Here is a 13450-nt window from a genome sequence, read left to right on the forward strand (position 1 = left end):
TGACAGAAGTGTGAACCAGGGCAGTTTCTAGTTGTCATAATATTTCATGTTTGAATCATTCAGACAAGGAGAAGGTAATGAGTATGGTAGTAGGACTGACTGCCGCTCGTCTTCTAAACACATCAAAAATAAATCTGTATCTCAGGTGATGACCTAGCTGCTCTTAGATGAAGTTTGCATAGGACTTTATTAGTGCAGACAAAAGGCAGCTGCTCTAAGCATGGCCACAATGAGGTATCTTAATTTTGTAAGACTGTGAGCAATAAGACAGAATGTGAATGCTAATTTAGAACAAGAAAAATGTTCTATTGTAACAGCTAAGGCAGACATTTACAATGGGAGTTTGAGAATTTTCTCATTTCAGTTCTCATATGAGAATGATGGAAGGCAGGACAATTTCATATCTTCCAGTGATTACACATCTGAAAAAGGAACTCCAACCACAGCAGACTCTAACAGACAGAAAAAAAACAATGCAGAATGATTCATGCTCTTGTTTGCTCCTAGAAAGAAAAAAAAGAGGACATTAAAATGACTCAAGAAGGGAAGGGGTCCAATTACAGAGACTAGTTATATGTAGTAAAGCAAATTATTTTTTTCCCTTTGCATAAGGGTACTCATGAATTAACATCTAATCAATGTTTATTGAGAGCAAGACATTTTTTATCAAGTGTTCTGCCTTTAGTCCCTCATAGCATTGGTTTTCTGTAAATGATAAATCAATAATTCTAGAGAAAATAACTGTGGCAATCTCAATTGTTTCAAACATTACCACATGGTTATAATTTTATAAGTGCTTACTAGGTTAATGACCACAAGGGCCTTTTTAAGCCTAGCCATGCATCTCAAAGCTCTGATAAGTTCTGCTACCCTTGATAAGTGTAAGCAGGGGCTTGGGAGATAAAACTTTTACAAACCTGGGCCTGGAAGATGAACCATTTACAGGCTGCCTATGTCCATTAGAGACATAGGTAGAAAACCAGGGATGACTTTCTTATTCCCCATCCAAATGTCCAGGTTGCACTTAAATTTGATTAGGGAGGACGTCTGTTTCACATAGATGGGGAGCCTGCTCCAGAGTTGGGGGTAGTCTCTGGGATACATATCTGTCTCTTAGCAGGTCCTATTTATATCACAAGCAAGATTTAAGACTTTAGAATGGGTAATTCTGGTGTTGTTTGTTTTGTGGAGATCATCAGAGTGGAATCTGACAATACTCTGTATGCCACTCATAGCTCTCTTCTCAACAGTCTGTAGGAGATGGAATACAGGGATAGGGCCTTGAGGAGGCCTTCTTTGGACATGTTACTTACATCCTGTATTCTTTCAGTAAGTGACTTTTGTGGACATTCCAACACTTGGATAAGCCTGGTTAGTACATTCCAAAGTGGGCATTATACTCAATGATAATAGGTCTGATGAAGGTCAAATACAGTGGAACAGTGAATTTATTGGACCTTGATGCCATACCATTGTTTATAAGTTGCGCAACATAGAATGATTTCCTCACTATTGTAGACATACAATGGTGAAAAGGCTAGATCACTGTCTATGCATGTCCCTAAGTCCCTGACTACTGGGTCAACTCTAAGGGATGTGTTGTCAACATGATAGGTACAAGTTCTGGATGACTTCCCAAAGGATACTATTAAGCGTTTCTTGGAATTTAGCTTTAGTCCATGGGTCTGACACCAGTTGTTTGTATCTGGCAGCCCTTCCTGTAGAACATTTGTGTTGGTGTGGGATTCAATGAGCTCTTAATTTGCAATCATCTGCAGCGTTAGCCAGCCAGAGGCCAATGACATTCACCTTGACTTCAGGGAAGTAAATTCCAAAAGTAGTAGTCCCAGGACCAATCTCTGAGGGACTCCACTTGTAACTCGCCTCTTTGTAGAGGCAAACTCCTAAATTCTAACTGCTTGGGTCCTGTCTGTAAGCCAGTTGACCATCCACTGGGTGACATAATGGTTTGCATCTAACCTTCTGAGTTTGTTAACAATGCCTTGACCAGATCAAGGTAGGAAATGTGAACCATTTTGTCCTCATCCATTGCTTTGATGACCTTCTCAAAAAATCTACTAGGTTGAGTAGGCTTGATCTGCCCTTGAGAAAACCAAATTGGGTTGGGTCCAGTGTATGGAGTTTGGCTATATCATTATTGATAATTTATATGATAATTCTTTCCATGGCTTTGCATATGATACTAGTGAAACTCATGGGTCTGTAGATGGCCCATCTTTGTGCAGAGGGATGATTATTGCTGTTCTCCATTCATGAGGCATGAAACCTGATTGGAGACTAAAGTTAAATAGAAATTCCAAATGGCCTGATAGGTCATGTTTCATGCTATTTAGAAGATATACTGGGATGTTGTCTAGGCCCATTTATACAGTATTCTTGACCTTAGAGAGAGCATTAAGGACATGTTCTCTGGTGATAGCAGGGGGAGTTATATTTGATGGTATTTCCTGATGGATGATTGAGGGGTGAGAGGGTTAAAGCTGGAGCTGAAATTGCTGGCTAGTAGATTTGCTACACCTTCTGACTCAGTGTAGCTGGCTAAATTTACAATGAGCTCTGTACACAATTGCATATTGCCTTTAAGGTTGTGGACATAGCTAAAGAATACCTTCTGGTTGTTCCTTACATGGGAGGCCAAGTTAACCTCAAACTTGTCTACTGCAGACTTTATTTGCCCTCTGAGTTTTTTGTTTATTTTGATGAGAGTGCTTTTTTGCTGCTGGCTCTAAATTTTTGCCATAAATTTCTGACTCCTCTTTGTGAATCTACTGAGGTGGCTTGTTTTTTGAATAAGTTCTGTACATATTTGTGATGGATACACATGCCTTTATGCAGATATTTCATGCTTGTATAGGGCTTTAGTGGACATTTCTGCACAGGCAGCAGTGTTCTAAGGATTTATAGGGGCTTGAAATTTTGCCAGGTTATCATGTAATCCCAGGAAATTAGTCTTAGAGTAGTTCCTGAATATTCCAATGTTAGCTTGAGGTCCAGGTTTTATTTTTATTCCAAAGAAGACCATTTTTGTCTAACCTTACCTGAGAGAACTTTACACTAGGGGGTGTGCAGCACTCTCCCATATTAGTGAGGACGAAATCCAGCATGGTTGCACCCATGATATACTGACAGTCTGATCTAGTTTGTGTTTACAAAATCTAGGAATCTCTGTGCCTGTACATTCAGTGTCATACAGAATTCCCAGTTAATAGTGGGGTAATTAAAGTCACCCACAATGTTATTAGAAGTATGGGTTGCTACCTTTAATGCATGTAACTTTACAGTATTGCTTTTTATGCTTATATCTTTGATAAATGCTTGCTATATAAATAACATTTAATGTCCTAATTTTAAGTACATCAATGCTATGCTATCAATATCATTGTTATGAGCACATTTGTTTACAGGGATTTCTTTGGAATGTTCAGTTGTCTTGGTATTCATAGGCTCAGTTCATAGGCTCATAGGTTTGTATAACAAGCTCATATCTAATAATCTTCTAGAAACTTTATTGTCATGACTAACTCTTATATTTGCTGCCTCTAAAAACAAAAAGGCATGCATGGTTTAATTGTGTTCCTTAATATAATTAAGCACTGCATCCCAAATTGATCTTTATTTTTCCAGTTGTTTGCAAATTCTTTTAGTAGTAAGTTCCCATCTTAATGTAATCTTAGTAGCAATTTGTACCAGTCACAGGAATTCACAAAGAAAGTTCTGGAAGACTAGGATTAGCTCACCTACAAAGAGATTATATTACAGTCAATATAGTGACACAACTCTTAACCTATCTAGCATTCTAAAAAAGTTGGTTCTGTTTTTTTATTTGTTCATATTTTTGTTAAATAACAGCCTCCAGATTAATTTGCTTTAGACATTTATGAAAGAAGACATACCTTGTAATATCGTCCTTCATAAAAGCATCCACAGTTATCCATAGATACACATTCTTCTCCACGAGAAACAAATCCTGCGTTACACTCACATCCTTCAAAACAGTTGTCTGTGCAGCCCAAACTATCAGTAATACCAGCACATGACTGGTCACATGTCCTTGTACAGAGTTCATAATGGCTATTAGCTGGGCAGGTTAATGCTGAAAAAAAAATGCATTTCATCACCATAGGTATATACATAGGCAGGAACATATGAATAATCAATACAAATCAGATGGGACAACTTGAAGAATCCCCGCATCTGATATACTGAAATAATATTGTTAAGGTAATTAAAACATGGCATCAAAAGTACCTTGTATTTTATTCACGTTGAACAGGATTATATGGTAAAAATATTTTTATGTTTTCCAAATATCTGGATGATACGGTGATTTAATTCTGTAAATAAGGCCAGTGGCATGGAAGAAAGTATTGTACAATTTTGTAATACATTGTATTATTTAATAAATTGTATTATTTTAAAATTTCCAATATGAGTTTGTTTTGAGCAGAATATAGCATATGATATCAAAATAATGAATTGAGTCCTAATTCTCTAGTAGGAGCGGTCAGTTTTTGGAATGTCCAAAGCAGAAATTTTTAATGAATGTGAGATTTTCTGAGACAAGCCTGGGTCTGATACAATGCAAATTATGTATTTTCACTTTATAAACAACATAATAAGCCACTGTTGTACAAATGTAGTTGTTTCTGTTGTTTGGCATGATACACAATTCTTCATATAAAGTATTTGTTTTTCCCCAATATGTAGAGTAGAAAACTGGAAAACATTTTTCCCCAAAAAATAGCAAGATATGTGTTATTTTCATTCTTTACTATAGACCTAAATATCCATTTCTGGACTGTGCTGCAAAAACCCACAAGAGACTACGACCCTATGTAGTGATGTCCACATGTTAATGCATTGTTTTATGCCAGACTGATAGGTTTCACATGACAGTGAAAGTATTGTAGAAAACAGCAGTAGACTGTTGACAGCTACACGTTACTCCGTACAATAAAATATTTATGTAAATAGTTCATTTTGGTAAACAAACATTTTTGGCATACCACAGTAAAGAAACTATTTTCTTGTAGCAAAAGTTTCATGTTATAAATATGTGAAAGGAACTTCTTATTGTATGTGCCTTTAAAAAGCCATGCATCTCAGACTTTGATAAGGACAAATTATTTAAAAACTGAAAAGGATCACACTGTCGTGGTAGAAGAATAAAAATGGACCAATACCATGTTTTAACCACAAATGAGATTGCTTCACATATGTCAGTTATAAAGATAAAACATTCATCCTTATACTTCATACATACTTATTTTATATGCAATGTTTACTTTGGAGTTAAAAAATTAAAATCAGTACTCACATATGCAGTACAGTACCCTCACTAGTGAAAGACGGGAATGAAATCATTTTTTAATCTCAGCACACAATGAAAGATAATGTGGTTAACTTGGAACTATATTACATTAACGAAGTTTCAGAACTTCAAAAAAAAAAAAAGAAAAAAAAGAATACCCAAACAAACAAAAATTTGTACTTTAAGCAGGGGGCAAGCACCTCCGTACCTCCACACCCCCCACTACTTAAATATACCAACTCAGAGATCTTGCTACAGCATAGGAAAGGGAAATCTTCCCTTTCCGCACCATTCTCCATTAAAGTGCAATCTCGGAGTTGGTATTATTTAAGTAGCGGGGGTGTGGGGGTGCAGGGAGGCTTGCCCCCACGCTAAAACAGTTTTAATTTACTTTACTTTACTTTGTCTTTTTTTTTTTTTTTTTTACATTTTCGAAGTGTCAGAACTTTGATTATATGGTGTCGACCATATGGTATTCGAAGTTCTGAAACTTTGTTAATGTAATATAGACTCGGTTAACTTCCTCATCACAGAGTTTAGAGTAATCCATAACATGGGTAAACCCAAGTAATGGAATTATCACAAAAAGACGAAAGAGCAAAAACTGCATTTTCATATAATCCATCTTCATATGACTAATTCGCACTTTACAGGCATCTTCAGCCTGTAAACCTGATTGCCTGATATGCCGACTCAGTTACCCTAACTGTAACCCTTACTTCAACATTCTTTCATCAAAGATATTTCAAGAGAGTAAATATATTGTACTGTTTCTCTTACCTCCTATGATTTTAAAGTTTGGGTATAACACTTGTATGGAATATGAATGATTCAAACTGCAGATCTCCTTCCAGCTCTTAATAACAATAAATGTATTGCTCAACTGGAAAGGCCATAACAACTTTTTAACAAAAATAAATAATAATAATAGCAAAGGCCATAAATCCTTCAACTACCCTTATAGATTAGCACAAATTTCCTTATTACACTGAGTAGCCTACCAGCTGCTCAGAGGTGATCAGTATATCGCTATTCAAGATATGAAAACCCAGCAATATTTGAGATCCTTTTCTTCACAAAACCTGTAGTTCTACAAGCACCTGTACTAGAGTCCTAAGTTTTCATGAAGAAATAAATAATTAAGAATGTATCCTCCAGCAAGTCTTAAACATATTGCCAGCCTGTTGAATACGTTACCATTGCAGGTCAAGCAAAGACCTTTGTTGTCTGACTTTAAGTCTATTATTCATGACTGGATAGACAGACACATTTCCAACAGTATTATCATGTAGAGTCCTGCTTAATTTGTGAGCGAGACACTATTAAGTACACAGAAAGGGTGGCAAGAACCTATAAGGGTGTCTTCTTAATGATGTATATGCCTAGGCATTTTAAGGTCCTTCTGATGACTTGCCTAGCATCCTACCTTTGTTTCTATGTTCCTAAAGCTTATAATCCAACAGTAAACTGCCCTATGTTCAGCTGTCACTTCAGAAAACAAAAAACTGAGGTTAAATGTTACTCTGAAAACCAGCATTCCACTCATTTTATTAACAAGCAAATATCATTACCCTTGAAATCTTTCTTGATCACCCTTTAAACCCTGATTAACCTGTGATTCTCACTTCTTCCACCTCAGTCTACTTCCCCTTTCTTCTAGACATGCTTTAAGGTTACATATCCTCTGCACTTCTGACTTAAACCTGAGCCACTTAGAGAGTAATTTCAAACACTCACAAATAACCATCTTTACTGTCTTTTAATTATTGTCAGCATCACCCACTCAATTTATTCTCATTGACACTTCATTTCTACCCTAAAAATGGCTCGTATGCACCCATTACTTTTGTCTTTTAGGCATTCTTATAAAATCTCATCATCTTCTCTGACAAATGTCTAAGATTTCTGCAACTCCCACTGTGTATGACCACCCCTTGTGTCCTGCATTCTATCCTTCCAGCATGCACCATCAATCTGCTGCAATGTCTCATACAGTACTGCCTATTAGATACCATTAACTTAGTAGACAAGCTGCCAGTCATGTACAAGCTAAGTCATTCTTAAACGCAACATATCTACAGTGCCCCATCTCAGAGGTTGTCAGTCTCCCATGCAATCTTCTTCCTAATTAAAATTCCTCAAATCCTGGAACATAGTTCTTTTCCTTATTTCTCCAAGATTTCTATATTACTACCTCACCAGACCCTCATTCCATCCAGTTCTAAAGACCCTATATGTATTTTGTATATATATATATATATATATATATATATATATATGTATATATATATATATATATATATATATATATATATATATGTATATATATATATATATATATATATATATATGTATATATATATATATATATATATATGTATGCATACTTTTGTTATCCTTTGTTAACTGGTTTAGTCCCACTAAACTAGTGGCATCTTTTCAAGTGGTCCCTATCAGCTCAGCAAAAAATCAGTTCAGTGAACGGCACTTTCAGTGCTCTTACACTGAATATGCTATTCGTCGAACTGTTCATACTGAGATCGCAGTACAGTGAGGATTGGGAAATTTGCCCTTTCCCTACTGTAGTGTGATCTTGGACTTGGAATAAATAATTAGTGGAGAGTTGTGGGGGTGCAGCCCCTACATGTGCAGAATTCAATGAATGGCATTTCCAATAAAATGATGTGCGCTGATGGTTTGATATAGTGATATAGACCCCTTTTCAGGAGATACCAGATATGGTATTTATACTACTAGGGAAATTTGGCCAGGGCATTAGAGAACCTCTGCTGCTTTGCATAAGCAGGGATGCTGTTTCTTGTGAGGCTTCCTGTTTCTGGACTTGGTGCAGTGACAGCTTGGAGAAGCAAGAATGAAAATGGCAAACATAAATGGTATGAAGGAGGTATTTGAAAAAAGTAAGGAATTTGAACAAATGAAAGATAGTTCAGAGGTGATGTTTAGTGAGAAGGGAGACACAGCTTCACAAAAGGTGGACGTGGATTGGGAAAGGGCTTGCAAGACTGTAAAGGGGATGCCAGTGTTGAAAGAGAAGGAAGAGACACACGTGGAGTGTAATAGGTAGTTTGTTGTGCCTTCACAAGATTCAGGGCTTTTGTTTTAGGAAGGGTTGTTTGAAGGAGAAAGTGAGCCGCAGTCTGGATGTATCATTACAACACTTCAATCGTGAGGGTTGCAGGATGTTTATTTAAATGACTTGATCAACCAAAGTGAGGCAGAAAGTGAAAAAAGCAGTGCTGTAGGGAGATATTATGGAAGGAATACAAGTAGAAGAAGTAGAGGAAATAAGAAGGGAGGAGAGGAAGTCATATGCAGAGATAGTGAGAGAAAGAAGAGAAGGAAAGAAAATTGAAATAAATCCTTAGTATGAATAAACAACTGAAAAGAGAAAGAACTGGATAGGTATGACATTTGGGATAATATAATATCACCATTGGGCATATCAACTAAAGAGATAACAGCATTTCTTCCTATTAATAAAGATACTTTTTGTGAAATTATTTTTGAATCTGGCCAATATTTGGAAACATTTTTGAATAACATGAATTAAAGAAAAATTGTAATACATGGAACTCATATGTTGTTCAAGCATTTAATAGAGAGACCAGAAAGAAAACGTATGTTCAGTTTCAAACTGAAGAAGAAAAATAAGTATTAACAGACTATTTAAAGACTGTATGCAAATATGCTATGGACATTGCAACCATTTATGATAACAGGGATTTATTGTCTGTGGTTTGGGAATGTGGTGTTGTATTAAAAATAGAAAATGAAAAAAAAAACATATTCCAAGCATGATAAATGTAAAAGGAAATAAAGGTACTGTGAAACACTGGGGACAATCAAAAATGTGTCTCTTTTGTGGCAAGAGTGATCATTTAATTAAAAATTTTGATAAAAGAAAATGTTATATCTGTGGCAAACGTAAAAAAAACAGGGCATTTATGGAAGGATTGTAGGTAAAATACAGAAGATAAGCAGAAAGGGTGTGAAAAGTATGGGAAGGAACAAGAGATAGAACAAGAGAAGGTACAAAAGGAGGTCAAGAAAAAGACCAGGAAGATTCCAATCTACATTAGGCAGAGCTCCTCGCTAACACTCTTCAGGAGAAAACTTGACGAGTGGATGGGAAACAAAAAGTTTACCCCGGGGATCACTTCAGTGGCTCTGCTGGACAGAGGCACAGGGAACTAATCTAAGGGGGAGGAGAAAGCCGACACATTCTGGCTAGGCTTATGAATGCCTTTGGGCAGATAGCCTAGTACCTACCTATGAACCTATGAACCTATAAGAGCAGATAATGATAGATAATAATAAGACATATTATATATAAAACATTTAAAAGTAACAAGATAGAAATTAATCAAAAGTGGAAAGTTAAAAAATTAACAAAAGATGATAATTGTGAGTTAGAAAAGGAAAGAACAGTGTAAGAAGTGAATAATGTTTTGCAGACAGTAAACATGAACTCAGATACAAGATTGGATGGAAATGAATATTGTATGTATAAAGACATGTCATACTGGCAGAAGTATTTTGTGAAATTATTAAATTAATTGTTGGAGCAAGGTGTTGGAGAAAAAGAAATGTGTGTTACAGCTATGAAGTTTATTTATATGGACAAAGCGGGAAAGGAGGACATAAAAAATTGGAGACAGTTTTAAACAATGCAGATCATAAGTTTTTATGAAAATAAAAGAGAAGAAATTAGAAAACAAACTAAGTAAAAATTAGAAGAAGCAATATTTGGGAAAAATGGAAAATGAAGTCAAGAATTTCTGATGATAATGAGAGAAATTGTAGACAACATAATAAATAGGAAGAGTGAAGTTAAAATGATGGCAGGCAATCTAAGCAAAACATTTGATAAGATACAGTATGAAACTTTATGGGGTATAATGAAAGATTATAATTTGATAAGATACAGTATGAAACTTTATAGGATATAATGAAAGATTATAATTTGATAAGATACAGTATGAAACGTTATGGGATATAATGAAAGATTATAATTTAAGATACAGTATGAAACTTTATGGGATATAATTAAAGATTATAATTTGATAAGATACAGTATGAAACTTTATGGGATATAATGAAAGATTATAATTTGATAAGATACAGTATGAAACTTTATGGGATATAATGAAAGATTATAATTTGATAAGATACAGTATGAAACTTTATGGGATATAATGAAAGATTATAATTTGATAAGATACAGTATGAAACTTTATGGGATATAATGAAAGATTATAATGTAAGTGAGAAAATAATAAAAATATTTGTTTCAGTGTATGAAAATAAAAATGTGAAAATAGCGGTGAATGGTTGGTTAACTCAATAAATAGATATAAGAAGTAGTATAAGACATGGATGTCCAGCAGTAGTATTTCATTTGCATTGATTATGAATGTAGTTGCTTGTAAGGTGAATACATCATCATGAAAAGCAGGGTACAGGGCTACAGAAGGAATTAAATGATCACTTATTCTTTTTTATGTGGATGACATAGTTTTAATGAAAAGAAAGAGAAAGAATGGATGCAGGTAGCTATCAAGCAACATAATCAATATCTGAGGGCTATTGGTACGAGTATAAATAAGGGCAAAAGTAAAGACTTAGATCCAGATTAAACCCAGTGAAGACACTGTTGTTATATGTTGAAGAAAAAGGAGGAGGACTGGATTTGTTTAACCCAGTTGTTTACGCAGTACTGAATTTACATAAAGTGTTCACATGGTTAAAAGAAGGAAATCAATCTAATGTTTGAAAGGGGATTTAAAAGAGTACCAAGAAAAACATTGTTAGGGAAAATAAATATAGGTAATATAGAAAATAATAGGAAATAATGGTATTCAAATATAATAAATATGTATTTCATATCCATGGCAACAGCTACATTATACAAAATAAAAGTTATAAAGGTGAGATGAGAGTGATGTAAAAACATTTAGAATGTAGAGATTTTCTATGGTGATCATCAATAAAGAACTTACCAGTAAAAGTGAAACTGCCATATTAAAATAAAAGAAAGCATATGTAACTATTGCGGTGAATCTGAAACAACAGAACATGTTTTTTTTTTTTTTAAGATATGTAAAAGGGTATGAAATTATGGGAAAATAAGATTGTGGAAGATATTAAGAGAATGAAGGATATAAACATGGATATGTTATAATATGGTTATTATGGTAATAAAGGAGGAATAGATGAAAAAAATTATAAAAATATGTTTTATATAATATGGACTATATGGAACAAAAGACTAAACGAGATAAAATGTAATGGAAAATGGATATTGTCAGAAATAAATACAATTTTAGTTGTGGATAAACAGTTGGGGGTAGACAAGGAATATAAATAAAGAAAATGGAATGTATTTACAAATTTAGACAAATGACAGAAAAAGTGTAAAAACTGGCCAATATGTTACAAAGCCCTTCTCACCAAGACTTGAGAGTCTATTCAATATGTTATATGTCGATGTTCATTATATCACTTGAAATGGGAAAGATTTAGTAAGTCTGCCTTTGTGACAACATCTGTAAAGCAAAATTCATGTATGATTTTAATGTCACATCAAAACTGCAGATGCAAAACTCTGACTGTAAAAGGAACATCTAATTTGTTGCACTTAACATTATGAGTCCCATCTACTGTCATAATAATGAACGTCAACACAACAAATGTGCAGTCATAGTTGCAATGGGTTTCTTGTTCAACTGTATTCAGGATGATAATGTTTTTACATATCTCAGCATCAAAAAAGAGTTTTTATGTCAAAGTAGCAGCTACCTGCCAAAGCTCAGGAGCTCTTAATGTGGTTGCATATGTTTGTGTCAGATTTTCCTTTGGTTCACATTAAGGAGTACATTACGGATTTAAGGTGCAAATATCAATGTAGTGCTTTGTCTAAGGATTACAGAGAAGTAGATCAAACAATCAGCTTTAAAGTTCCAGGTGCTTCAAGTAGTTATCAAAAATGTAAGTAGAGAAGATTTTAAAACTCTGGTTACTCTTGCAATGATTTGGATGGCAGTAACTTAAGAATAGAATGTAAGGTAGTGGCATAATTAAACTTGTAACTATTAAGCCAAAGATGAACACAAGAGCATTTGTGAAATTTTAACCAAACCATTTTTGCTTCCTTATTGTTTACCATGTCTTGTGTAGCCATACAACATTAATTCATGTAATATCACTTGCATTGTAACAGTTTTTTGTGTTCATGTGACTTTTTACATTGATGATTTAACTTGTTTGTAACTAACTGTTGTTGATGACTGATTAAAGCTATGTTTATTTCTGAAAGTTGTGTTTTAACATCTTACACTTTTATAGTTAATTTTTAAATGCACTTATCTAACATGAGCAGTTTTATTGTGTTTCATGCACCTTTCTTGTAGTTAGCTGTAATTTTATGGTGATGATTCAGAAAATTATTTTTCACCAGTATATTTCAGGCATCTAACCCAGCCACTGGGGATGCACACGCCAGTGCATTTCTTTGTGCCGGTCCCAAGCCTGGATAAATGGGGAGGGTTGCTTCAGGAAGGGCATCTGGCATAAAACTTGCCCAAATTATTCATGCGGACAACAGTAAATATTTACATACCGGATCGGTCGAGGCCCGGGTTAACAACAACTGCTACCAGTAGTGTTAGCCAACAGGGTGCTGGCAGAAATTGGGCTATGTTGGTTGAAGGAGGAGAGGAGGGAGAAGGCATGGCTGAAGGGGGGAAGAGAGGAGAAAGGCTAGGACTGTGGTATTGAGGGTCGGAACTTTGAATGCTGGCACTATGACTGGCATAGGGAGAGAGCTAGCCGATATGATGGACAGAAGAAAGGTTGGTGTATTGTGTGTGCATGAGACCAGATGGATGGGGAGTGAGGCTAGGTGTATCGGAGGTGGGTTCAAATTGTTATATCATGGTGTGGATGGGAGGAGAAATGGCGTAGGAGTTATCCTGAAGGAACAGTATGACAGTATGCTAAGAGTGTTTTTGAGGTGAAAAGAGTATTGGATAGAGTGATTGTTATGAAGCTAGAAATTGATGGTGTAATGATGATTGTTGTTAGTGCATATGCTCCACA

The 13450-nt window shown here is 35.1% G+C and overlaps 1 protein-coding gene across 1 annotated transcript in view; it reads right to left on the reverse strand.

The window, feature by feature from the left end:
- Positions 1-13450, reverse strand: part of LOC122809165 (IgGFc-binding protein-like) — a 154205-nt gene that overhangs the window by 23124 nt on the left and 117631 nt on the right. Inside the window, exon 18 of the mRNA XM_044080453.1 lies at positions 3915-4114. Coding sequence (XP_043936388.1) covers positions 3915-4114 — 200 coding nt within the window. The remainder of the gene's footprint in view (positions 1-3914; positions 4115-13450) is intronic.

The sequence above is a fragment of the Protopterus annectens genome, chromosome 8.part0 (assembly GCF_019279795.1).
Source record: "Protopterus annectens isolate FY-2018-M chromosome 8.part0, PAN1.0, whole genome shotgun sequence".
In the NCBI taxonomy this organism is placed as follows: domain Eukaryota; kingdom Metazoa; phylum Chordata; order Ceratodontiformes; family Protopteridae; genus Protopterus; species Protopterus annectens.